At 35.2% G+C, this 27,735-nt stretch overlaps 2 protein-coding genes across 3 annotated transcripts; one reads left to right on the top strand and one right to left on the bottom strand.

Moving 5' to 3' along the window:
- The first annotated feature begins 16,088 nt into the window (after nt 1-16,088).
- On the top strand, nt 16,089-21,312 carry LOC122305188 (putative chloride channel-like protein CLC-g). Its single transcript, XM_043117541.1, has 7 exons — nt 16,089-16,423; nt 16,536-16,736; nt 16,923-17,100; nt 17,765-18,027; nt 18,708-18,977; nt 19,085-20,216; nt 20,874-21,312. The coding sequence occupies exons 1-7, from the start codon at nt 16,266-16,268 to the stop codon at nt 21,006-21,008; spliced, it is 2,337 nt and encodes a 778-aa protein (XP_042973475.1). The 5' UTR covers nt 16,089-16,265; the 3' UTR covers nt 21,009-21,312.
- Nucleotides 21,313-21,760: 448 nt separating this feature from the next.
- Nucleotides 21,761-26,997, bottom strand: LOC122305189 (calmodulin-binding receptor-like cytoplasmic kinase 3). 2 transcript variants are annotated; one of them, XM_043117542.1, is made up of 8 exons: nt 26,763-26,997; nt 25,751-26,530; nt 25,379-25,612; nt 24,822-25,090; nt 24,002-24,167; nt 23,827-23,916; nt 22,766-23,064; nt 21,761-22,201 (listed from the first exon to the last, which is right to left on the bottom strand). In XM_043117542.1, the coding sequence occupies exons 2-8, from the start codon at nt 26,004-26,006 to the stop codon at nt 21,989-21,991; spliced, it is 1,527 nt and encodes a 508-aa protein (XP_042973476.1). In that variant the 5' UTR covers nt 26,007-26,530; nt 26,763-26,997; the 3' UTR covers nt 21,761-21,988. The 2 variants fall into 2 exon arrangements, with proteins under 2 accessions (XP_042973476.1, XP_042973477.1); XM_043117543.1 differs by having other exon boundaries at nt 25,751-26,503.
- Between the last annotated feature and the right edge of the window lie 738 nt (nt 26,998-27,735).

Genomic DNA, 27,735 nt, shown 5'->3' with positions numbered 1-27,735 from the left:
TCTCATGAATGAAGTGGTAGTCAAGCTCAATATGTTTTATTCGACAATGGAGCACATGATTTATAGATAAGTAGGTTGCACCTAAGTTATCACACTATAAAACAGAAGGATGAGTGAGAAAAATGCCAAGTTCTTTGATTAATGATTGTAACCACAGGATTTCACATGCCATATTGGCAACTGATTTGTGCTCGGTTTCAGTTAAAGACCGAGCAACTGTGGCTTGTTTCTTGGAGCCCCAAGACACAAGGTGATTGCCCAAGTATATACAAAACCCTCATGTGGATCTGCGATCATCAGGGTAGCTAGCCCAATCTGCATCAGAAAATGCTGAAATTTTGAGGGAATAGGAAGGGAAAAAATAGAGGCCAAGAGAGGGAGTATGGCGAAGGTAACGAAGAATTCGTTTGACTGCTTGTCAGTGTGGGATTCTGGGATTGTGCATGTATTGGCAGACACGGTTAACAACAAAGGAAATGTCAGGGTGTGTAAAGGCTAGGTAGTGGAGACTGCCAACCACACTTTGATAGAGTTGTGGATCCTCAAATATACACCCCTCAAGTAAGGACATTTTAGTCGAAGATGACATTAGACTAGTGACAGGGTTAGAGTTATGCATCCGAGTTCTATGTAACAAATCTGTTGAACCCAAGGTTTCAAATTTTGTGTAATTATATATCTACACATAGATTTTGATGATAACAAATGAATTTAAAGAATAAATGAGTCTCAAGTTCAAGTTGTCTACACAATGGAGTCAAGCACATCAAGAAAACAAATATGAACAAGAAGGGAATAAGTTCACATTAAAGTCATAAAGTAATGTTGTAAATCTTTTAAAAATTCGAAATTAGGATTAAGGCTCAAAATTAATATTTTATCATAAAGCATTAAAATACATTTTCCACATGTGCATGAATATTTTGAAAATTAAATTTAAAAATTTTAAAAGATAATTGATTTTTATCTTTCACATGTGCATACCTTGATTAAAGAGTTGAACTTTGAAAATATTAAAGATGATTGATTGTCATATTTCATATGTGCATGTTTTATTTGAATATTTTCAAAAGTGATTGATGTTTTTTTTACTTATGCAAAAGGTAAATGATTTTGTTTGAAAAATTTGAAAAATAAAGTATGCTCCTTTTGTCATATGCCAAAAGTAAAAAATTAGGTTTGAAATTTTTGAAAAATGAATGATGTTGTCTTTGACAATTAAAAAAGAATAACTTTTTATTTGAATTTTTTGAAAAAGTGAATGATGTTGTCCTTGACATGTGAATCTTTTTAAATTTGAATATGAAATTACAACTCAATTCACCTCTCTCTTGTGTTAGTCATCTGGGCAACAAAATCATTGATGTATTTTGATTGATAAAGAAAAAGACATGATGAGTTCCCAGTGACCTCAATGCATAAAAAGTAGTGTAGAAGGCCTAAATCCTTAATTGGAAAGTATAGACTCAATGAGGAAATAAAGTCAGAGATAAGGTTAGAATTCGAACCAATAACAATCAAGTCATCAACATAAATGAGAATATATATACAATCGATGGAAGAATTAAGAATGAACAAGGATGAGTCGGATCGAGATGCAACAAAACCAAAGGATATCAATTTATCAATTAGTTTTGCAAACCAAGCCCTAGGGGCTTGTTTCAATCCATAAAGAGATTTTTTGAGCTTACACGCGTGCGTTAGATACTCTGGATGAGCAAAACCCAGTGGATGTTGCATGAACACAACTTCCTCGAGATCTCCATATAAGAACATGTTCTGCACATCAAATTGGTGAAGGGGCCAATTGGATGTTATGGCAATGGAGAGAATGAGTCTAACAGTAACTAGTTTGACCACAAGGCTATAGGTTTCATGAAAATCCAAACCAGGCTGCTAATGGAAGCCCTTGGCCACAAGCCATGCCTTTCGGCGTTCAAGGGTTCCATCAACATGCCTCTTAGTTTTCAGAACCCACTTAGAACCTAAAATGTTAAGATCAGGGGTGGAAGGGACAAGATCCCAGGTTTGATTGAGGAGCAGAGCTCGAAATTCCTTAGACATGGCAAGACGCCATTCTGGGTATTTGTTGGCTTTAGTGAAGCACATGGGCTCCTCTGGAACCGAATAGGAGGACTGAGCTTGATTGAGTTTAGAGGTGGTGAGAAAGAGTGAGGACTGTTTCGAGGGCCAAGGATGGTGCCTTCCATGCGCACTCGAGGACACAATGTATGGGTTTGACTGTGTGTGGTCATGGGGTGACAACTAGGGATCAAAGGAGAGTTTGAGCTTGAAGATGGAAGAGATTGTATGGAAGATGATGGTACCGTATGTGTTGGAGTGGTAGAGGTGTCTCAAAGGAGAGGCAGAGGTGGCTGTAAGAGTGGGATCGGCTTAAGAAGATGATGAAGAGTTAGGGTTATTGTCATTTGGGGAAGGAGGTGTGGGCTGGGAAAAGGCTGTTGGGCTATCAAAGGAAGAAGTTGGGCCTAAGGGGTGAACCGTGTGTAAATGGAGAAAGTTTGAGGAATTGGGTAAGGCTGGCGTGAGAGATTCTCGTGGGAGTGCGCTTATGGGCTTGGGCTCAAAAGGAAAAGTAGTTTCATTAAAAACTACATCACATGAAAGATATAGATGGCCTGATGGCAGATGAAGACATTCATAGGCTTTGTGATCTGGGTATAGCCCATGAAGACACACAATTGGGACCGTAGATATATTTTGTGATGATTATAAGGCCTCAAATTAGGCCAACAAGCAGACCCAAACATAGAGGATGGACCATTAAAACTTCAAATAGAGATTTATTTTGAAGAATGGGAGTGGGCATGCGATTAATGAGGTAGGTGGCAGTTTGAAAGGATGGGCAAGTAATGACAAGCCAATTTCAACAATTTGTCGGTGATGACGTTAAATGGTTCAATTTTGTTGATGAGAATATGGGCACGTGAGACAATGTGTAATGCCATGTGATTGAAAAATTGGACGAAGAGGGCGGAATTCTCCGCCGCCATCGGTTTTTATGGAGACCACATTTTGAGAGAAAGTGTTACAAGTATATTGAATAAAGGCAATAACAATGGATGAAACATCAAATTTCAAATTTATAGGAAAATACCACAAGTACTTTGAGAAGTCATCTATTATGGAAAGAAAATATCGACAGCCACTTGTGGATAAAGTTTGGGTTGGGCCCCATACATCAAGAAAGATAAGTTGAAAAGGCCCACTGGACCGAGAGGGAGAAAGGGAATGCAACTATGCATGGGCCTTGGCCTGGGAACATGCTGAACAGAATGAGAGACTGCTGCCTATTGAACGAGGTGAGGAGCTGGTATTTCTGAAGGGTGAGCTGTGTGGTGGGAGGAGAAGGGTGCCCTAACCGGTGGTGCCAGAGATCGGTAGAGGTGCGAGTGCCGATGTATGCTTGTGGAGAGGAAGATGTTGATGACGAGAAGGAGAGCTAGTTTGAGAAGGCAGCACGTACAGCCCGTTCTCAACTGGACCCCAAAGAAGCTCCACCTTGGTACGTAAATCCTTTACACAAAAAAACTTGAATGAAATTCAAAGAAAACTCTATTATCAACACAAAATTGTCTAACAAAAAAAAGATTTTTGGAAATTAAAGGAACATGTAGAAGATTGTGCAAGAGAAATTTGCCGTAGGGAGACTGGATCTAGGCCGAGCCAACGTGTTGAATGGGGAGAGAAAACCTATCACCGATGCTCACTTGGTTGGATCCTTGGTAAGACACGGAATCAAGATTGAGAGTAGAGAGGTCAGGGGTGAAGTGATTGGTTGCCGCTGTATTGGGGAACCAGTTATTGACACTTTGAGGTGGAGGGGAGACATAGGTGAGATGGGCATTGAGGGAAGCGGGATTGAAAGGAATGGTCAAATCTATGATAACACATAAGAACGGTGTGACTTGGTTTCTGGAAAAGTTGGCAAACAGGGCAAGGGTCATTGCAGTTCTGGAAAAAGTTTGTAGGGGTAAAGCCACGGCCATTGCCAGAGGAAGAGCGACCACGTCCCCTATGTCCACTAGGAAAATTTCCACGACCACGTGCAAGGGAGCCTAGTGTCGATGGAGTTTTAATGGTGTTGTTTGTCGAGGAAGAAGAGCCTAAGAGCAATGATTGTGTTTAGTGTGAAAGGTGAAACTCATAATTAAGAAGGTAGCTGTAGAGTTGTTGAGGAGAAAGAGGGTCAAGGCGAGTAGTGAGGGACGTGACAAGGGACTCGTAGTCAGTCCCAAGGCCAGAGAGAAGGTATACAGAGAATTCTTGATCAGTAAGAGTGTGGTCTGCAACACCAAGGGAAGAAGCAATGGATTTAGCTTTGTTGTAATATTCAACAATAGACTCAAACCCTTTTTTGAGATTGGCAAGTTGATAGTGAGTGTGAAACACATTTGCAGATGACTGGGCTTGAAAGAGATTTACGAGGGTTGTCCAAACTTCATGAGAGGTCTGGCAATCTAGCACTTAGGCAAGAATCGAATCAGAGATGAAAGTGTTGAGAGCAGAGATAATGAGCTGGTCTTGTAAGATCTAGCGAGTATATTTTGGATTGGAGTTACCATCAATAAAGGCAATGGGAGGAGGAAGTGTACCATCAACATAGGGAAAAAGTTGATGACCTTTTAGGAAAGGCACTATTTGGACCTTCTAGAGTAAGAAATTAGTGTTTGTGAGTTTGGCTGTAACACAATGAGAAGCAGAAGTAAGGAAGGTGATGGGGTTGGCGGAGAAGGAGTTTTTTTTCTGAAGTGGCCATGGAGAAGAGGTGACTCGAGTCCATGTTAAGTTTTTAGAAAAATGAATATTATGCAAGCTATTTGATAGAATGTCATTCACAACACAAACACCAAATACTCTAAAAAACCTTTAATGCTTTCTTGTATTTTTGTGTCTACACAATGTTCTATTTATAGTGTGTATTCTTTAACAAACAATACAAGTGTGCCAATCTTAAGGTTACGTGTGGCTACAATATTCTTTTATGAAAAATTTTATTCATAAGTATCATACACTATATATTACTTTTTTTATTATTTTTTTAATTTTTGTCTCTTATCAAATGTGTAGTATATAGATGATTAGTAGAAGAATTTAATTATTTTAAGAAGAATAAAATTTACAAAAAAAATGAAAAATAAAAAAAAATAAAAAATTATATAATATGTGGTGTAGGGCTTAGGAACAGCTATTCTTTTATTACGTTGCAACAGAATCTTCCAAAATGATGGTTTGCGTTGTCTACTGCTCCAGTAGTGAGCGTTGTTGTCGTGGGTTGCTGCTGCTGTATTCCTTTGTGCAGTACGCTGAGATGTCTCAATATTGAGTAAGTAAAATAATAAATAATGATGAGTAAAATCAATCTAAATATTAAATTAACATAATAACAAGGGAAAACTAACACAATAAACTACCTCTTTAAAATGATTTGATTGATGTTAACATGTGATGTGCGTCGATTTTGTCATTTTTAAGTTATGTTTAGCTTGGTATTAATATAATACTTCTAACTAGAAAAAATATATATATATATATATTATTATATTGTAAAACAAAAGAGTTGAATTGCGAATAATGATTAGTATTTTATTAAAAAAAAGTGAAATCTTTGAAGCGAAAAGGTGGGAGAAGTGAGAACAGTGTATAATGTTGCAGAGCCAGGGCCTTGGGGCTTGGGCCCCAATCCTGGAGTACCAAGCAAAGCTATAACGAGGCCTGGAAACAAAGTCTAAAGCTGCGGTTTTGGGTTTTAATAGACTGTACATTACTGGCTTGCTGGGCCGTTGGGGACAGACTCAACATTAATGATTTATTAGGATTAGCTTCTGACCGACCTAAAATGACTTTTACAACCTTTCGCTTTTGAGTGACCTTATATTCTCAATTTCAAAACGCTATATGGATGGAGACGAGTTGAAATGAAAATTAAATAAAATATTATTAAAATATTATATTTTAATATTATTATTATTTTAGAATTTAAAAATTTTGAATTGTTTATTATATTTTATGTGAAAATTTATAAAAATTATAATGATGAGATAAGATTTGATGAAATAAAATAAAACACTTCTTATATCTAAACGGGAATACATGTTTAGACACTTGGAGTATATCAAGATTTTGTAAATAATAGTAAAATGGTTTAACTAAATATGTTTCATTAAATTTTGAGAAATAAGATTTAATTTTTCAATATAGTTTTTGTTTTAAAATTTGTAAAAGTTGTATTGATTTTTGTATTTGAATAATGATTAGATTCAAAAGCTAAATACTTGAAATGAAAAAATATTTTATGTTTGAGTGATGATCAATAATAAAATTATGAAAAATTTTAAAACATATGAGAATTTTCATTGTGTCCAAATAAGCCTTTAAATCAAACTGTCTATCCCTAATCGTAGTTATTTGAAGTTGTAGGCTAATGAGGTGCTAGTGCTAGTGTTTAGTATAAGAAGATGAGCAATGTTAGGATAAACTTTAAATATAAAAACCTTATATAAGCCTTTTATTAAAAAAAATGAATTTTTATAATAAAATTTAATTTTTTATTATATATAGTCATTTTTGTATATTTTTTATATATTTAATTGATGTATTTAATTAAAATAATTATTTTATATTAAAAAAATTGATACCATCAATTTTATTAATCGAGTGTATAAAAAAGTTTTTATACATATTATTATAAGAATATATAAATCCCATCAATTCATTCTAAGTCTAGAAAACGCGAGAGTTGCTTTCTGTGAACAAGTGCATGGACGAGAGATGGCCACATAATATTCCCTCTTTTAAAATTAACTCGAGCATTAGGATGACCATATGATATGCTATACTACTTTCTTTCGGATAAGTTTCCATGCTATAAACATTCTTGTATTACATCCTTCCACGTCGAGTGACGTGGCAACCAAAAATTTGTACTAACAGTAGAGAGAGAAACATGAAACTGATGAAAGTACCATCGTTTTCGGCTGATTCCAAGAGCAGAAATTGCGTGCCCATATGTAATTCCAAAACTGTTGAGACTTCCCCCCATGCAATGTGTACATTGTTGGGAAACTTCTTAAATGATCCGAACTTGTTTGATGCTAGAATTGAGGTTGTCTCTTATGTGCTAAAGTTGATTGAGATTCGATAACAACTTCTGTCTCTTTTTTTTTTTTTTTTTTTTTTTTTTAAAGGATGAGATATTTCAAATTCATATTTATCTTTTAAAAAATTGAATCATATATCATTAAACCATCAAACTATATGCATGTTTGGGATTGTGCTGAAAAATATAATTTATAAATTTAGAATTTGTAACTTATAACATAAGTAATAAGTTTTACTATTAAAAAGTTATTTTCTGTTTAGTACTTTCAAACATGTTATATTTGTTTAGAAACAAATTAAAAAAAAGTGATTTCTGAAATAGAAGTGACGATTATTTAAATTTTTAGAGATTATACTCATATTTTTAAAAATTTTAAAATTATAATTATCTTAAAATTATATAGATATTTCCGTTTATTAATAATTTTTTTAAAATTTGAATTACGTTCTGCATTATTTCTAAAAATACGTTTGAGAAAAAACATAAAAATAATATTTTTCCTTAAATATACTTTTTAACTTATTTGATATCAAAAGTACGTTAATATGTAACACGTAAACAATATATTTTTTTATTAAAAATATTATAAAATTATTTAAACACTTGTTAAGACTCCTGCTACAATCCCTAACATGTTCTAAACTAACTTCTTAGCAAATAAAAAGATTGGGATCAAATAAACCTAATAAATCCTAAATTGAAATTTTAAAATAAAATTTTTGTCAAGCATCTAACAAACAGTCAACCCCGTAGGTTGGGGCGCGCATGGTGCAGTATGGTAATTTCACAACGTGATGTGACAAGTAAAGTTGCATAAACTGTCTTTTAAATGCCACTTCTGATATAAGGACGTAAACCTTCTCATTTTTTTTATTTTTTATTTTTTCCTTCTTTTGTGATATATTTTTTCCTAATTATTAATTTATATTTAAAACTAAATTCTAAACAAGCTAATAACCACAATTATTTATCTTTTTTATTTTTAAAATTAGAATGAATCCAAAAGTTTATTTTAAAAATTTTCTAAACTCTGAAGAATCTCATAAAATGTGCCAAGATTTGAAATTGATACCTTTCTTTGTTGTACAATTAAGCCATATGTCTTTCATTGAAATTGTTTTATTTTTTTCAGTTATTAAATTGGGGAGAGAGTACATGGAGGATTAAATTATGATTGAGCACGCATTTTGAGCACATCAAGACACAAGAAAAAAAATCCTTTTGCTAACTTTATAGGTGCAAAGGACAAAAGGAGGCTTCCCTTAGAATTGCCTAGAAAAAGCCAAAAGGGCATGTTTATTTAAAAATAAATAAATAAAAACTTTATTATTTTCAGGTGACCAAAGCTGTGTTGGGTGTAAAGTATTTATAAGAAAATAAAATAAAATGCACTTTATATTCTAAGTACATATTTTATTAATCGACTTTCATCATGTGAATTGGATTATCCATAGATAATATATTGGCTTTATTTAATGTTATTGAATGTTGTGAAAAATGATGACAATAAATTGAAAAAAAATATAGAACGAGAAAATAATCACACACAATACAAAATTTACATGGTTCAGCAAATTACCTACGTCGACGGAAACTACGAATGATTTATTATTGAGGAATATCACACTATAATGATTGATCAATCACTGTACGTCTACAGTGTTTCTACAGTACGGCCATATGATATAATAATCATATATATAGTCAAACGGCGAAAAAAATCCTAAAATGCATGTTCACTCGAGCGGCGTGTCGAGCGCGCGTCGAGCGAACTTCCTTCCCGCATCCGCTCGAGCTCACTGTCTAGCTGACATCGAGCGTTCAACTCTGCCTGATTTCGCTCGAGCGGCCAATGCCTCCGCTCGAGCGAAACTTCCTTCCGCATCCGCTCAAGCTCACTATCGAGCTAACATCAAGCGTTCGAATCTGTTGAGCATTTCATATCCAATGAAATAATATTTCTTTGACTTAATCTCAAGTTTACTATGAGCATCAGAATCAATAAGCACATAAAAAAGACAACCAAAAGTTTTAAGGTGAGAAAATTTGACCTCTTTCTTGCTCCAAACCTCCTCAGGCAATCCACAATCCAGTGGAACTGATGGCCCTTTGTTTATCAAGTAAACGGCAGTGCTGACTACGTCTGTCCAGAAAGTGGGTGGTAGTCCAGCGTGCAACCTCATGCTTCTAGCACGCTTATTAATGGTTTTGTTCATACGCTCAGCAACTCCATTTTGCTGTGGTGTCCCAGGAATGGTCTTCTCCATTCTGATACCTAGAGCTGCATAATACTTCTTGAACCCACCATCGACATACTCACCACCATTGTCAGAGTTCAAACATTTCAGTTTCAAGTCTATCTTTGTTTCAACCATGACTTTCTAAATTTTGAACACATTAAATACATCAGATTTATACTTCAAAAATAAACTCATACCTTCCTACTGTGGTCATCAATGAACGTGATATAGTAGCAAGAATCTCCAAGAGATGCCATTGGGGAAGGACCCCACACATTTGTGTGCACAAGATCCAATCTTCCTATCTTAAGCGTCATGCCACTTTTCAAGAAGCTGACCTTCTTTTGTTTCCCTATAACACAACTTTCACACATACTGAAATCAACTGACTTCAGTTCTGGTAGCTTGCCTCTAGACAGAAATTCTTTCATACCCTTCTGACTCATATAGCCAAGCCCGTAATGTCACAAATCTGTTGTGCTCTCTGTAACGGTAGTAACAATAGTGTCAATCAAACCAGTAATCATATATAGTGTTCCAGTTTTCTTATCCCGAGCCAGTACCAATGCCCCTTTTGTGACCTTTCAGGTGCTATCTGAGAACACCACTGAATGACCACACTCATCGAGCTGCCCAATAGAAATGAGATTTTTCTTTAACTCAGGAATGTGTCTGACCTTTTGTAAGGTCCATTTGTTCTTGCCAGGGAGTGGAATATCAATGTCTCTCATCCTCACTACGTTCAAAGTCTCTCCATCAGCCAAATACATCTTCCCAAAATTACCTGCAACATAGTTCCGCATTAGCTCCCGGTAGGAAGATGTATGGAAGGAAGCTCCTGAATCCAGTATCCAGTCATTAACTGGACTGTGAACTACAAGCAATAGTGCATCTTGTACTTCTTCAATTACCACATTAGCACTATCATTCTCGGTCTTCTTAGGGTTTTTACAGTTATTCTTTATGTTGCCAGCTTTGCCACAATTCCAGCAAGTTGCCTACTGACCAGGTATCGACTTGCTCTTGCCCCTGTACTTTGATTTTGATATTCCTCTATTTGAATTTTTGTCTTATGATCTCCCTCGAGAATCAACATTTAGAACTGAACTCAAACTCGAGATCTCGCATGAATCTTTCCTGTGCACATTCTCAGCCAAAATCAAATCACGAATATCATCATATTTCAATTTAGATTTACCAGCAGAATTACTGACAGCCATTCTCATGGCTTCCCAACTATTTGGCAGTGAAGCCAATAGGATCAGTGCACGTATCTCATCATCAAATTCAATTTCAACAGACGACAATTGATTTGTGATAGTATTAAAATCATTCAGATGTTGTGCAACAGATGTACCATCTGCCATTTTCAAATTAAATAACTTTTTTATCAAATGTATCTTGTTATTCGCTGACGGCTTTTCATACATACTTGACAAAGCCGCCATGAGATCCACAGTCGTCTTCTCCTTGATGACATTGTGTACAACGGATCTCGACAGGGTTAATCGAATAACCCCCAGAACCTGTCGATCTAACAGGTTCCAATTGACATCATTCATCTTTTCCGGTTGCTTTCCTAATAGTGGAAGATGAAGTTTCTTCCCATAAAGGTAATCCTCTATCTGCATCCTCCAGTATCCAAAATCCTTGCCATCAAACTTCTTGATCCCTGATGCCTTCAATTCATCTCCAGCCATCAGATGGATCAATCACTGTACGTCCACAGTATTTCTACAGTACGGCCATATGATATAATAATCATATATATAGTCAAACGGCAGAAAAAACCCTAAAATGCATGTTCGCTTGAGTGGCGTGTCGAGCGCACGTCAAGAGAACTTCCTTCCCGCATCCGCTCAAGCTCACTGTCGAGCTGACATCAAGTGTTCAACTCTGCTTGACTTCTCTCGAGCGGCCAATGCCTCCGCTCGAGCGAAACTTCCTTCCGCATCCGCTTGAGCTCACTATCGAGCGTTCGAATTTGTCTGATTTCGCTCCAGCGGCTAATGCCTCCGCTCGAGCGGTGTGGACCAGACTCAACAGTACTTAATAATTGAAAATTTAAAAAAAAAAAACTTCGTAGTTCTAAGGCTCTGTTTAGATACAAAGAATATTTTATTTCATCTTATTTTATTATTACAATTTTTTTAAATTTTTAAACAAAATATAATAAATAATTTATTTTTTTTAAATATTAAAATAATAATAATATTAAAAATAATATTCTAATAATATTTTATTTAATTTTCATCTTAACTCACTATCTAAAAGACACATAATTATACTATTATCAAACTTAAGAAATTGTCGTAGTAAAATTAACTTTAAATCAAATTGACGAAATTATGCGATATCATCTCTTTTTTAATCTAAATAAAATTAGTTTTTATTCAATACAATTTACAACAGGTAATTTATAATCTGAAGTCGGGTATAGCACGAGGGGTCTGTGACCAAATTTAATTTTAAATAAAATTAACTTTTGTGCATTACCATTTACGAAACGTAATTTATAATTTCTTTCATAATCTAAATACATACTAAAAAAACTATGAAAAAATCTCTTTCGTCGTTTCTAAGAAAACAACGTGATTTGGATACATAGGAGTACGATTGGGCCACGTGTATTTTACTTAAAAAAGCCTTTTATTCGGTGAGATAGTGCGCTCTCGTATTGATTCTTGTGTGTATTTTTAGTTGACAGTACATAAGTTCAAGCCTCTGTGAATATGATGGATGGGTTCCATTCATTTAATCGATTTGAAGGATAATTTTGTCCAAAAGCTCACAGCATTTGTATCCACGCTGGTTGTTTGTGTCGTTTTGGCATTACCAATGAAAGTGTTTCGTGCCGGATTAAGATTATCTAAACTCTTAATGGCAATTTCGTGTTTTGTACACTTTTAAATTAGGTTATCAGCTATTTGAATATTTGGTCTCAAGCTTGTGAGCACAAAAAAAATATTGTGAAGTAGTAGGCGTGATGCTGGTTGGGAAGTCTTCTATACTAAAGTCAATTTCATCTTAGAGAAGTGCATAATAGAGTAAAGAGAATTCATAAAGTCTAACATTTATCTCGATATTTGTGAGTCGTTTTTATACTTAATTCATGGAGTCAGACACCCATGCTTTGCGGTAGGGGAGGACACGTCCTTCCTGTAGGCCCTTTTAATGCAATGTGGCTCTTGGAGAGAGTGTCTTTAATGTGATGTGGCCCTTTAAATGTGTATTTAATGCGGTGTGACCCTCTGTCTTGTCCTACCAAATGATGCATACCGTATGATTCTTCCTTCTTCTTCTACTAGAGGATCGAGAATTCCTCGTGGTTTGTGCTCTCCTTTCTACTTAAGATTATCTGGGACTCAGTTCTTTTTGATATGTCATGTTCTCTCATCTTTTGCACCGAAATTATTTTTCCGCACTTTTTAGGTGGTAATTGCCTTTTCCTATCAGTTAGGAACGGGGTCGATGGATTGCCCGGTAGGCTTGGGCCTCTTACAACATTGGACTCAAGACTCTGGGCTCGGGAGAAAAAGCCCTAACACTTAATTATCTAATTTTTAATCTAATTCAATCATTATTTTTCAAAATTAATGTCAAGAATTCAACCATATCAGCCTTAATTTCAAAATATTTATGCTTTTAAGTTTTTACTGTATATATTTAGCATATTGAATTTGGGGCAAGTTTCTCAACACTAAAATCGAAAGAAATAACTAAGATTTTGCCTTCTTTGATTTGAATTTAAATGCTTAAAAGTTCTTTTGCTGGTTACAAATTTCTTTAAAAAAAATAGTATGTTTGGTATACATAAACAGATAAAGAAAACTGAAGTCCACTTAAAAAAATAAAAATAAACTAAATATTTTTTTCAAAAGATTATCCAAATAACGCTATATGTATTAAAAACTATCCTAACTAACTTTAAAAACAATTTAGGTTCATTAATCATTATTACCATACATCGGTTTGAAGCATATTTTTAATAGTAAAGCTTTATTATAAAAGTTGTATTTCTTATCACAATTCAAAACATATACTTCGAGAAATTCGGTACACACATTTTCTAAGAAACTTAGAACATCATGATACTTCCAAAATGATATTTGTTCTTGCCATTACGATGTATCTCACCTAGGTCCTAGAAGGTCTCGACATTGAAAGAATTGCAAGACTCACAGGAATCATCAAATTCAGATCAAGGAAACTTTTCCTTAAATTCTGTCTAAAGTTTCCTTATAAAAAATTAATTTAGTGGAGATCTTATTCTCAAACATCCGGTGGGAACAAAAAGAAAAACCAAATTATGGCTTCCTTGACTATTTCTCTTCAAGTTTCCCGACTTTATCTTCATTAGCAAGAATGGTTAAAAGCTTAGATCATTAAAAAAATAAAAAAATAAACGGGTCTGAATGAGTACGGAGTAATGTTAATAATGTGGTAAAGTTTCACAATTTCGAAAATTGATTCTGTTCTTAATTGAGCTGTCTCTTCCTTAGGCTATAAATGAGAGAAAGGTCTGGAAGCCACCTACCAGCCTTTTGATTACGCTAAAAAGAGTCCCATATCGGAAGTTTCCTCCTATCATTTGTCTCAGTACAAACATTTACGTACAAAACATAACTGATGTTTTTTTTTTTTCTTTTCTATTATTATTATTATTTTATATATGCTGCAAAATAATAGCAAATTTTTCTTTTTCTTTTTCTTTTCCTCAGGAAATGGATAAACACGACATAAAAGTATTGATGGCAGGGCGTCTGCCACTCTGCCTACCCTACTCTCCTTTCCATTCTTTTCTTTTTTTTTTTTTTTCTTTTCATAAATTTTAGATTTTGTGGTTTGAAAAAATTAATATTTGATTTTTATTACTATTTTGATTATAGAAATATTAATTAAAATTTTTAAATCAACAGTTGATTATTTGAAATTTTATTATTATTAAATATTAATTTGATTAAATTTTTAATCTCGCAATGATAACATTCTTAATATATATATATATATATATATATTTACAATATATCGCAGCAGACATAAATGAATCTGCCAAATTAATGAATCAGCTTAAAATGAACGAGTATTTGGTAATTGGGTAAAAATCAAGATATTACTAGTTTTGTGAATTGGGATTAATTAGGATATAATAAAATAGAAAAATACAAATGCAAAATTAATATAAAATAGAAAAAGAGTAGGAAATCCCGAGGACTGCTGTGGATATATATATATATATATATATATATAGAATAATGATAGTCTTATCACTCTTCTATAATCTTTTTATTATTATTTTATTATTTTTTTTAAATTTTTTTACTTCATAATTAAAAAAGTGATTATTGGTAAAGTTGAATATTTTTTAATTTTTTTAATGATTAAAAATGTTAAAAAATACTTAAAAAAATAAAAAAAAATAAAAATTTTAAATACAAAAAAAGTAATAAATAAATAATAATAAGATAAAAACTGTATCATTACCCACATATATATATATATATATATATATACTCCTTCAACTACCGAAAATAAAAGTAACAGCACAGCACATTCATTGTCAATGACTGCTGTCCAGCACGACAGCACCCTCAACTTATCCAATAAATTTTATTTTTTAAAAAATTATATTATGTAAATATTTTATATTTATTTAAAATAAATAGAAAATTGTAAAAAATATATAAAAAATTAATTTTTTAATAATAAATTTTACTTTTAAAAAATATATATACGATATTTGTACAATTATCTAATAATTTTTTTGTTTTTCTTTTTTTAAATATTAAAAACATACATAAATTCAGTTGTAGTAATTTTTTTAAATATTAAAAAAAAAAACAAAAATAAATACATTAAGAGGCTAAACATTTTCCTGGTCAAAATGATCAGTTCCCACGGCTTCACGTAAAGTCAGTGCCGAGTCTCTCGTTCTTCTTGTTTTTATCTTTCGGTAATATTATAATTATTAATAATTTTTGAAAATATAATTTCCAGGAATTATTATTGGACTATTTAAAATGAAAAATGATAGGGATCCCATTTGGAGATCCCGTTCATTTGTCATGCTCATCATTTTTTTTTTTAATCTTTTTTACAAAAAAATTAAGAAAATGTTGTTTAATTATATTGTAAATTTTATTTATTTTTTCAAAATATTTAAAAGTATTAAAAAAATAATTTGAGAAAAATATTTAAAAAGTGCTTTTATTTTTTATTTTTTTCATATAATTTTTTTAACACTTTTAAATATTTTAAAAAAATAATAAAATTTATAATATAATTAAATATAATTTTCTTAATCTTTGTGTAAAAAAAAAATTAAAAAAAAAAAAAGCTCAACGGGACAAGTTAACGGGATCCCCCAATAAGATCCCTAGCATTGTCTATTCAAAATCTCGAACCTTAACAATTTGTCAAGCCAGTATTTATTAATTTTAAGTTTATTATAGATGAAAAATAATTTTATTTAAAGATATTTATATCATAAATAATTTATAATTTGATTTATTAAATTTAAAATTTATTTTTAAAATTAAATAATTTCACATAAATACTTTATTAAATTGGCTCTGCATCGACTTAAAATAATTATCCTGTTCCCGCACTTTATCTTTTTTACTGAAAAAATAAAATAAAAATTAATATTATTCAGAATTATAGACGACTATCTAAATTACCAAACACTCATCACTCGTTACCACTTTATTTATTAAAAAGAAAGGAAAAGAAAACTAGAATCACACTTCGTCACGGACACAACCACCTCCGTCTCAAAACGTGAGAGGTTGAAACTCAGAATCAGCTTTGACCCTCTCTTTCTGTCTCGCGCTCTCTCGACTCTGTGTGCAGAGTTCAGAGCAGAATCCAGATGGTGTTCAACTGAATCACTCTAAAGAAGCATGTCAAGATTCATCATCAGCACGGCCGATCCCAATGCCGACCCAGAGGACTCCGTCACCGTCCCCTTGCTCTCCGGCCTACGATCCGTCCCCAACTCCTCCTCCCAAGTCGCCATCGTCGGCGTCAATGTCTGTCCCATCGAGAGCCTTGATTACGAGTATGTTCCAAACACTTTCTTCTTCTTCTTCTTCTTCTTCTTCGACATGGGCGAATCGTGATTGCTTGATAAAATGTTTTTTTTATTTATTTGAAAAATGGAAAAATTGCAGGATATTCGAGAATGAGCTGTTCAAGCAGGACTGGAGGAGCCGGGGAAAGTTGCAGATATTCCAATACACGTTTATGAAGTGGCTCTTGTGCTTCCTCATCGGTTTGATTGTCAGCCTCGTCGGCTTTTGCAATAACCTCGCCGTCGAAAATCTCGCCGGCATGAAGTTCGTCGTTACTTCTAACATGATGTTGGAGCGCAGGTGTTATTTAATTTCCATCTAAATTTTGCACTTTGGTTCTGATTGGCTCGGTGGAAACTGTTAAAATTTTCCCGAGACAAATAAAAGAGAATGATTGTTGAAAAATGGGACTCTGCTCTCTCTTTTTGTTTTGTTTTGTTTTGATGAGCTCTGGGGAAGCTATTGATGGGGGAAATGTCTTGGCAGGTTTGGAATGGCATTTCTTGTATTTTCGATGTCTAATTTCGTTCTGACTCTGTTTGCGTCTATAATTACGGCTTTTATAGCGCCGGCGGCTTCCGGTTCGGGTATTCCGGAAGTTAAAGCATACCTGAACGGCGTGGATGCGCCTGGAATATTTACGTTACGGACTTTGGTTGTTAAGGTAGGGAATATTTTATGTTTCTGATATTTTTATCAAGTATTTTGATTCTATGGCTTGCTTTCCTTTCCTTTTACAACGAGACCGGAGGCGTGGGGTTGCTGAATTAGTTTTATTTATTTATTTATATATTATCTGATAAACACAAGTCTAGGTATTTTAATTTTTGCCTACTTTCTTGAATCAGCTACTCCGTGATATTTATAGTATATGACATTTTCTAATACGAATCTACTAAATAGATAAGAAGCATTTCTCCAATGCTAATCTTGAATCAGCTACTTGTGTTAAGAGGTGTTGACTGCGATGAAAACCCTCAAATATTAGTAAGTTAAACCTTTAAACTTTCCTAAAGAAGGCATTCGGTATGTGCATCTCTACAACCTAAGTGTTGGGCCTGCTGTTTGATACTTTGATTAGCTTTGAAACTCAAGTTGCCTACTTCCAGTTGAAGTTGTGGAATTACTATTTTTACCAATATAGCATTCTTCTACAGACATTGAGTTCAAATGTTGCCAACCATCAGGCAGTTGAATGCTCGAGAGTTTAAAAAATCTTAGACATTTGGCAAGCTCAATATGTTTCTTGCAGAAATCCATTTAGTCCTTGTTTTGGAGAATGGTGAGGGTGTCTTATTATTATTTTTTTTTTCCTGCTCAATGAACAGATAGTCGGCAGCATTTCTGCTGTATCATCATCTCTTCTTGTGGGAAAGGCGGGGCCCATGGTCCATACTGGTGCATGTATCGCATCATTGCTAGGTCAGGGTGGGTCAAAGAAATATGGTTTAACATGGGGATGGTTACGCTTTTTCAAGAATGACCGAGACCGAAGAGATCTTGTTACATGTGGATCAGCAGCTGGAATTGCTGCCGCTTTCCGTGCCCCTGTTGGTGGTGTGCTATTTGCTCTTGAAGAGATGGCATCTTGGTATTTTAACATATTTATCTGATCTTGTTTGTTCTGTACATCATAGTAATTTAATGTATCTCAATTTTTCATGTGGTGATCGGATCTGGTGCAAAACCTGGAATTTAACAATTATATAGTAAAATTTTCTTTTTTGTTTATGGATGGAATGAAGCCTATATATGTGCAAACATTTCAGAACATTTCAGACATGAATGTCAAATATTTATGCTCTAATACTCCCTTTGGGGGAGGTACACTTATTTTATTTTAGTCTAACACACTAAAAAGAAGAGCTTGTTACCTGTTCCGTACTTTGTAGTTTTTCCTGCATTATATATGGCAAGGTGATGGTTTTTCGTGTCATGGACAAAGCAACAGAGTTAGCCCTCTCCCATTTTGACGAAGCTGGTATTTGATCCCTAAGGTCTCTAGTAAGACCTCCTAAAGGCTTTAGTAGCAAGCTGGTTGCCCCTTCTGGTGTGTATCTGTCTGCTTTTTTTGGTATACATGCATAGATGTGTGTACGCTAATTGTTTTGTCGTACGCACTGGTCATGGTCTCATCATCTTGTCCTAAATCATGCCAAAATGTCTATTTGCTATTCAACTTGTATGTGTTGGTGCAGGTTAAAGGGTGAAAATGCCAAATGAAAGCATCTTTATTCCATAAAATACTAAGCACCGAGTTCTGTTCTACAGGTGGAGAAGTGCCCTTCTATGGAGATCTTTCTTCACAACAGCTGTTGTGGCACTTGTACTCCGTGCTTTCATTGATCTTTGTTTAAGTGGAAAATGTGGGCTCTTTGGTACAGGGGGGCTGATAATGTTTGATGTCTACTCAGAATCTGTTTCATATCATCTTGAGGATGTGCCTCCTGTGCTTGCCCTTGGAGTTATAGGGGGCATATTGGGAAGTTTATATAATTTTCTTCTAGAGAAGGTTCTCCGAATTTACAGTCTCATAAATGAGTAAGCCCCTTTTTTCAGATTTGTGATGTGCACAATATTTTTAGTGTTATAAAATGTTGTGGCAACGTATTATCTGAAATCACTTTTATATTTTTGACTTTTTTCAGAAAAAGCATTGGTTACAAAATTTTTCTTGCTTGCTCGATCTCCATTTTCACATCTTGTCTTCTGTTTGGATTACCATGGCTTGCAACTTGCCGACCTTGTCCAGCTGATGCATCTGAGGCCTGCCCTACAATAGGCCGCTCTGGTAACTACAAGAAGTTCCAATGCCCGCCTGGTTACTATAACGATCTTGCCAGCCTCATTTTTAACACAAATGATGATGCTATTAGAAATCTTTTTAGTAAAGGCACCGACAATGAGTTCCAACACTCCTCAATTCTCATATTCTTTTTTACTTGCTTTTTTTTAAGCATCTTTAGCTATGGGGTGGTTGCTCCTGCTGGTCTCTTTGTACCTGTTATTGTTACCGGTGCATCCTATGGACGTTTTGTTGGAATGTTAGTTGGCCCACACTCAAATCTTAACCATGGACTGTATGCTGTGCTGGGTGCTGCCTCCCTTCTTGGTGGGTCTATGAGAATGACAGTTTCTCTCTGTGTAATTATCCTAGAATTGACCAATAATCTGCTATTGCTGCCATTAATAATGCTGGTACTTCTTGTCTCCAAGACTGTAGCCGATGCTTTCAATGGCAATATCTATGACCTTATCATGAAAGCAAAGGGATTTCCTTACCTTGAAACTCATGCTGAGCCATATATGAGACAGCTGTCAGTAGGTGACGTGGTCACAGGCCCACTTCAGCTCTTTCATGGAATCGAGAAGGTTGGTAACATAGTTCATGTTCTTAGGACTACAAGGCACAATGGCTTCCCTATAATTGATGAGCCTCCGCATTCTGAGTGTCCAGTTTTGTCTGGTATAATCCTACGTGCTCACCTTGTTACATTGTTAAAGAAGAAAGCTTTCTTGTCCACCCCAGACTTGACAGGAGGCTTCAACGCCTCTAAGCAGTTTTCAGCAGGGGATTTTGCAAAGAGGAGTTCAGGCAATGATGAAAAGATAGAAGATATAGATTTGTCTGAGGAAGAGATGGAAATGTTTATAGATTTACATCCTTTTACTAATGCTTCACCTTATACTGTTGTGGAGACGATGTCCCTAGCAAAGGCTCTCTTACTTTTCCGAGAAGTCGGTTTAAGGCACCTGCTGGTGATTCCCAAGATCTCTAGCGTAAGTAATTGTGTTATATTGTTTGCCCAATTTCACACCTTTCATGGGTGATTAGGTGGTCTGAGACACACAGGTTACAAGTTTTTGATACTGGTCAAAGTTATAGTGTAATCAATGCACGTACATAGGGCTCTAGCACAAGTTTGATGCTTTTCTGCATACTCGACCTTGGTCATGTACTGCTACATTATTTCCTTTTGTTTTAGTCCTGACGCATGGATATCTTTCCATTAAGCATATGCAACTTAATCTATGCCATGTTTGAATAATATGCCAATTGTTGTCTCTTACCCTAAAAATCAAAGAGTTTGTCTTCCTGATTTATACCTTTCATTATGTATGTTACTCTTCCTTGGTCGAGTTATATTTCTTTGGCATATATTTTTCAAGAAAATTAAGTTTTTTCCTCTTTTCACGGTAGCTTATTTATCCATCTAGTTTCATTCATTTCTGGTGCTAATAAATTATTCATCTAGTAGTTTCCATTTAAATTTAATGCTACTGCCAGTTTTGGCTGATACGATGCATTGTAGCTACCACACCATTAGAGCTGTTATTGCTTATTTGGCCCTGAGGAAACACTTCTTAATTATCATTATTTCCACTGTAGCATTTCACTTACTATCTGCATCTAAATGCCTTGTTTCTCAATTGCAGAGATCCCCTGTGGTGGGCATATTGACAAGGCACGATTTCATGCCGGAGCACATATTAAGTTTGCACCCTATGCTGGTAAGGAGCCGTTGGAAAAGATTACGATTCCGGTTCCCAGCTCTGAGTAAATTATTTTAGAGCACCTCAGCAAGCATTGAAGCTTAACCATGAGATTAAGTTTGTAAATAGTCTTACTGGAGCTGCTCAGATTACAGAATTATTAGAGGACCAGCTTTGATTTCTTCTTTTACAAAATCTTTATAAAATTTAGAGGTGAAGAGGGGCAGACGAGGACAAATAATGTTTTGTTATGTCATCAAATTTTATACGTTAGATGATGCAATGAACGAAGTGTATGCTTCATGAACCATTAGTTGTGATAATTCTCAATGTTACAGGAAAATAAATTATGAATGCCCACTTTTGGGAAGTATTTCTCGAACTTTGTTATCTTCTAGAGGCTATAGAGCATCATCCGGATTCCGGATGATGAGTTATGCAGCAATATTGCAAAATGATCCCAGCAGTGAGAATATTGGCACGCAGGTGAAATGTAGGGTAACCAGGTTTATAGAATAAAGTGCAAATTTTTTTATTTTCAATATTGATTCTTGATGGCCAAGGTTACTGGTGGCACATTAATAAATATATCTTAGCCCCTTTTCATCATTCAAGTTAAACTTTCGAGGCTGTCATGACTAACATAGAAACAAAGGAGGTTAAGGGATAGAATTTTGCTCCCCTCGAACCCATATTCTCGTTCTCCACCGCCTGCTTTTCCATGGAAAGTGTCTCCATGACACCATTCTCGATTCTTATATGACATCATAGCAAAGTTCAAGGGAAGCAAAACTCTTAATACATTCTCGATTCTACATGACAGCATGGCAAAGTTCAAAAAGCAAATGCCTCTCCCATTTCCTTTTAATGCTTGTCATAATGAGGCACTACCTTGAGATGAGAAGTTGAAAAACAATAAACATCTTCGCACGTGTTCGAGAATTAAGAATAAAGCAAAGAACAAAAAAGAAAGATTTGTTCAAAGGAAAAATCTGCTTTGCCGTGTGAGCACTGAAGAAAACACAATTGATTTACAAATGACAACTCCCGAATTACAGTCACTGCCCTCTCCTTGCACTCTTAAGATAGTCTGCCCTTATTGCCCACAACTGTTCTCCCACTGATTTCATGTCTGGGCGATCAGCTCGAATCGGTGCTGCACAGTGGAATGCCAAAGAAAACATTTTCATAAGTACCTCTGAATCGACAACTTCCTCCATCAAAGGATCCACCAAGTCCACCACACTTCCTTCATTGTATTTGTTAAAGGCCTGCACATTATGAAATCCATTGAGAACTTAAATAATTGAATGTAACTTTAATATTTGTGGAAAGCATAACTGAGCAACAAAGTAACAATAAAAGTGACATCGGTATCCTGCATTGGCGTTATGAGAGAATCAAGCCAACATCTGAAATAACTTAATCGTAGGACCAAATCAAGCCTCCCAATGGAAATATAATATTTACATTTCCTAAAGTCTTGGTAATCTCAGTCCGGCCAACATTACTAGATTTAACTGGGTAAGGTTGGGTGGAAGGCTGAAAATAATAAATATGGCAAGGAGATAGGACTTTGGCCTCATCAATTCCAGATTGCAGATCAGGTTACACCTGCACCAAAAATCATTTGATAGAGGCAAAGTCATGTAATTTTGGTGTTTCCACAAGATACACTCCATCATATCGGCATAGTGTTTCACATGTATTAATTGTTATCCCATGTTCTGAGAGTAACATGAGGTTCCACAGTACTTGATAAGTATCCACAACTACCTCAAAATAATTTATTTTTCAGGAAAAAAAACTCTGAATGTAATAGAATACATGCTTACCCATCTAAGTGTCACCCGCTCTTCAGGGGTTTTCTTCATATCCACAGGACGGTGACCTGTCAGAATCTCTATAAGTAAAATCCCAAATGAGTAAACATCACTCTTGGTAGTGAGTTGATAGGTCCTCATGTACTCAGGATCCAGGTAGCCAACTGTCCCTTTCACTTTAGTAGAAATGTGTGTTTGATCAGATTCCACTGGACCAAGCCTTGCAAATCCAAAATCAGCAACTTTAGCCCTCATGCTCTCTGTCAGAAGAATGTTGGACGATTTGACATCCCGATGGATAATTTGCTTCTCTATAGCAACATGAGCAAAAGATTTGGCCGATTAGTATTACATAAATAAAGAAATGACATAGGCTATAGGATATCTATGTCACATGAACACATGAAGGTGTCTAAATCACAGACTGAACATTATGGACTCATTGGAATAAGAAATGTTTTTGACAGACTATTATGAGGCATGCACCCAAAAGGCAGGTCTGGAAGAGGATCGGAGGAACATGGCTCTCAAGTAGCATGGGGTTTCAAGCATTCATGTTTCCAAGCACGATGAATGGAAACCACAGACTATTATCATCATTTGTTGTCTACATGATGAATGGAAACCACTGACTGTGGAAATCATTGCTCCTCAGTGTAATAGCTGTACAGGGTGATAGATACAGACCACTACAACCCTCCTATTGATGATGCAGTTGGAGTAATACAGAGAGAAAAAAGAGTAACATATAAAGCCATGTATAACGAGAATAATCATGTACAAAAATAATATTTCACTCCAAACTGAGACTAGGACATTGTGAAGTCTAGTATTCTATAGCAAAAGTATTCTGGTAGATTCTACTTCTTTGTTGAGAAGATGAAGGAACAGTAAGGAAAATGGGGAATGCAGTATAAATTCTAAAATCACTAGGTTGAAGATTCCAATTTCATTCCTCCCCCCCCCCCCCCCCCCCCAAAAAAAAAAAAAAAACAAAGAATAGATCAACTTGGATTAGTTTACAGAATTCCAATTATCCAAGAAACAAATCAATTAAACTGAATGTTAGGTACCTGCATATTGATGGAGATAAGTTAGGCCATGAGCAACATCGATGGCAATTTCAATTCGCTGATTGAAATCCAGAATTTTTCCACGCTGACCTGCCAGTGATAGCAGCAAGACAGTTGACATCAATGGGGTTTTGGACTGAGATATTTGCCAATCTTATGATTAAAGTAATCTTACCATCCAAATGTTCTCTTAGAGTACCGTTTGGCACATACTCTGTGATGATTAGGCGTTCATTTCCTTTGTCGATATAACCTAGCAATTTGACTAGACTCCGGTGATCAATTTTGGCCAGAAGGTCAACTTCACTACTGAATTCTGTACGCAGACTCTCAAAGAGTTCCTACACAATTATTTCATGTAAACACAAGAAACTCCTTCAGAATGATAAATTGAATAATTAGATGGAGCCGATGACGTGAGACTTAATAATTGGAATCCCTTTAAGCAAAGTCGGAATGAACTTTAAGTGACATTGGCACTGAGCAAATATCAACACAAACTTTTTATAGCATCGAAACAAGACCTTGCAAAACTACTCAAAAGAACCCATTGCAAAACTAATCAAACATCTGGCTCTCATAGCCAGACTGACTAGCTTCCAAGTCACAACTTGCAACTTAGTTTAATAAGATTGAATGACATTCATCAATCAAGTTGAAAGGAGATGCTAAACACAAAGAATATCCCATTGCATGATGTTTCCTTCATTTTAACCTTTATTTCTGGGCAGGTAAAATCTGATTTCTTAATTCATGCTGATATCAAGTTCTTCCATAGGCTGGCGACAGCTATGCAGCTCTAGTCAAAAGGTGGTTGTACTTTTCTTGATCTGAATGCTCTACCACATTAAATAGTTTAAAGGTTCAAAACAATTTCTTCTTGATTTCCCATAATGTAAGTTCTGCCATTAATATCAAACTTCGAAGTTTCTTATTTACCAAAGATGGATTGAATAAGTGGTATATTCAACATAATTTAATGGAACCGATGCTACCTTCTTTGCCCGCTTTATGGCAACCACCTGGCCGTCTTCTAGCTGGGCTCTGTAGACAGTTCCAAATCCTCCTTCACCAATTTGTAATGAGGGTGAGAAATTGCCTGTTGCTTTGGTAGCCTGGCTCAAAGTGAGATGTAATGATCCAAGTCTAGTAAGTTTTGGTGACAGTGAGAATTTGGAAGGGCTAGGTGATACTGGTCCTCGACGTGGACTGGCTGGAATCTTTTCAGAAGTACAAATCGCATCAGAAGAAGAAACTGAATCCACTGTAAGAACAAAAATATTCATTAGTTGACTATAGCCTTAAAAAGTAAGGAAGGACACTTCATCAGATCAAGCTAGCCAAGCTTGAACAATGTGGAGAACAATACCATAATTGCAGAACACTATAAATGGTCTAAATGTACAAGCTTGAGAGCCTTTTATTGACTCTTGCTTCTAAAGATAAAGATTAAAGATATAAGATAACTAGGAAGGTTAGCCATATCAATTCATGGCTAGGAAATTATTAACTATCATAGATGACAAGATTCGTGATGAACAATTCTACTCACTTGAATGTGGCTCCTTAGCAAGAACAGTGTGGGATGTCGCTTTCTTTTTCCTTTGAAAGCAAGCACAGAGGAAAACACAACACAGAACCACAACTCCAGTTCCTGCCATGCCAGCTATTCTTGGGGTTAGCCGTCGTTTGTGACCATTGGGACGATTTTTTTGGTGGCGGTTGCCCTGTCCTTCCTTTACCTCCTTTTGTGAAAGTTTTCTTCCGATCTTAAATACCAAATCAGCTGCAAAAACGAAACACTTGATTTAGGTTCTAAAATTTTTGCTATAAATTCTGCAAATGCTTTATAATGGCAAGATTTTACCAAACATTATGAAATTACATTTCTAAACCAGAAACCAACAAATCATATGATATATACCTAGTGCAGGATCCGATTCACATTGATTACTTCCAAGGTATCCATCAAATATGCAACCATCTGCATGATAAGATTGGAGGGCCTCGCAGAACAAAACTTTGTCAACTGCGTTCCCATTTATGTAAAACAGTTCACAACCATTTGAATATGAATAGGCTATGTGATCAGCGCCACAGACCTTTGAATGGAAAAATTCTGAGGCATATATTCTTGGCAATTGCACCAATAACAACAGACTTAAAACAATTATAGCCATTATGAACGAATAATGCACTCAATCTCCAAGTTCAAGAGACAAATGATAATCAAATCTGTCTTCTCTCTGTTAGTCACCAGCATCAAGGACTGAAAGGGAGATGCATAAATAGAAACCCTTGTGCCCCGGAACTTAAAGCAGATAGGAAGAAAGGTGGAAATGCCGCCTGCACTATAATATTTTGAGTTCAAGGGTTCAAGTGCTCAAATCGCTGGACTATCTTCATGATACTCAGTTCACCAAGTTGACCGAGGAGAGAAATTAAGGGAGTCGAAACAGCAACCAATAACTTTAAATAGCTTCAACAAGGCAAGTTCAATCGCACCCAACCAATGCGAGACTTCAATATCCAATATAATTCCAATAGGATGAATTAAAACTCCGATGCAAAACGAAAATACAAACGAGTTTCAAGTCTTCAAAAGTGCGTACTATACATGTAAGTTCAATTCGTTCCCAGGTCCTCTACACATGTAAGCTCAGGTTTTTGCTGTCTCCTGAGGATTAAAGAAATCTTTCATCACCTAATTCACCAAATTGAAAAGGAAAAAAAAAAAAAAAAAGTAATCAATCCCAACCTGGCACAACAGTTACAAACCCAAACCCCAAGAAGCGAAAGGGCTAAAATTCTCACAATTGCATTGAATTGCTTGAGACCCAATTCCCCAAAGGCAGAAATGAAACAAACCCATATTGAGAAAAACATCTAAAGCGAAAGAATCCAGCATATACAAGATTAAAACAACCATGGCTAACCTCAAAGCAAAGACGAAGCCACAGATCAAAAGATACGAGAGGCAAACCCGAAGAGAGGCGGCAGGGTATGAAGAAAGCTGGGACAAAAACTAGTTTTGAATTGTTCTCGAATATGAAAAGGGAAGATCCATAGATGGTAAGCAAGACCAGACCGGCCTAATAAGTCGAGCAAGCAAACAGGAGACTGATGTTAACCAATGACCGTCTGTCTACAATCTGTATCGCACAATATATATGTATACACAAAACAGCCGCTTTGTGAAGACAAAGTTGACCGTTGCCAAAGTATTTGGATACCCGCGTATGGGCATTTCAGTCATTTCATCAGTCATTTACATGTGACCTTTTCGTAAAGTATCGTATGATAATTTATAGATAGCTGCCGCAATCTAAATTACAATATAAATCCCAACATCAACAATACGTAAATTCTCCCTTAAAATCACGTGATATTAGAATTTTAAATCATTGCAACATGACTATTCTATAAAATACAGTAAAATAATTCTTTTTACTTTCTATATTTTTTTATTAAATTTCATATCGAGTGTAGTAATAATTCAATATATGTTTAGTAAATAAGACTAGATAAGAAATTCTAGTAAAGAGGACATGATGTCTCAAAATTCAGTTGATTGATTGGCTGATTATTTTATAATTAATATAATGGAGGGAGATGTGGAGAAAGGTGGTCTGATAGATTAACATGAGAATTATAGATATTTTTTGGTCGTTTTTATATGGGCTGTCTCTTAGCAGTTCCATATTTTCAACCATTGGATCTATCTAATGGCCCCCGTCATGACATGAACCGCGTGGACGGTTGAAAATACATAGGACCGTGAAGGGTTATGGTGGGAAACATATTAAAGTTGCTCGATGATAAGATGTGGAAATGAATCGGAGATTTTTCAATTTAAAAATTTTATGTGCAGTTATTTTTATAGATTTTTTTGTACACTCCAGTGATATG

Source organism: Carya illinoinensis, chromosome 3, assembly GCF_018687715.1.
Source record: "Carya illinoinensis cultivar Pawnee chromosome 3, C.illinoinensisPawnee_v1, whole genome shotgun sequence".
NCBI classification, from domain to species: domain Eukaryota; kingdom Viridiplantae; phylum Streptophyta; class Magnoliopsida; order Fagales; family Juglandaceae; genus Carya; species Carya illinoinensis.
This window is presented reverse-complemented; position numbering and strand designations above follow the sequence as displayed.

Excerpts from the sequence above, each read along its gene's own strand:
- LOC122305188 (XM_043117541.1), top strand. The coding sequence starts at position 16,266 with ATGTCAAGATTCATCATCAGCACGGCCGATCCCAATGCCGACCCAGAG. Across the intron at positions 17,101-17,764 it reads TACGGACTTTGGTTGTTAAG|ATAGTCGGCAGCATTTCTGC; the intron begins GTAGGGAATATT and ends CTCAATGAACAG. Across the intron at positions 18,028-18,707 it reads CTTGAAGAGATGGCATCTTG|GTGGAGAAGTGCCCTTCTAT; the intron begins GTATTTTAACAT and ends TCTGTTCTACAG.
- LOC122305189 (XM_043117542.1), bottom strand. The coding sequence starts at position 26,006 with ATGGCTATAATTGTTTTAAGTCTGTTGTTATTGGTGCAATTGCCAAGA. Across the intron at positions 25,613-25,750 it reads TGAATCGGATCCTGCACTAG|CTGATTTGGTATTTAAGATC; the intron begins GTATATATCATA and ends TCGTTTTTGCAG. Across the intron at positions 23,917-24,001 it reads TCTAAGAGAACATTTGGATG|GTCAGCGTGGAAAAATTCTG; the intron begins GTAAGATTACTT and ends TATCACTGGCAG.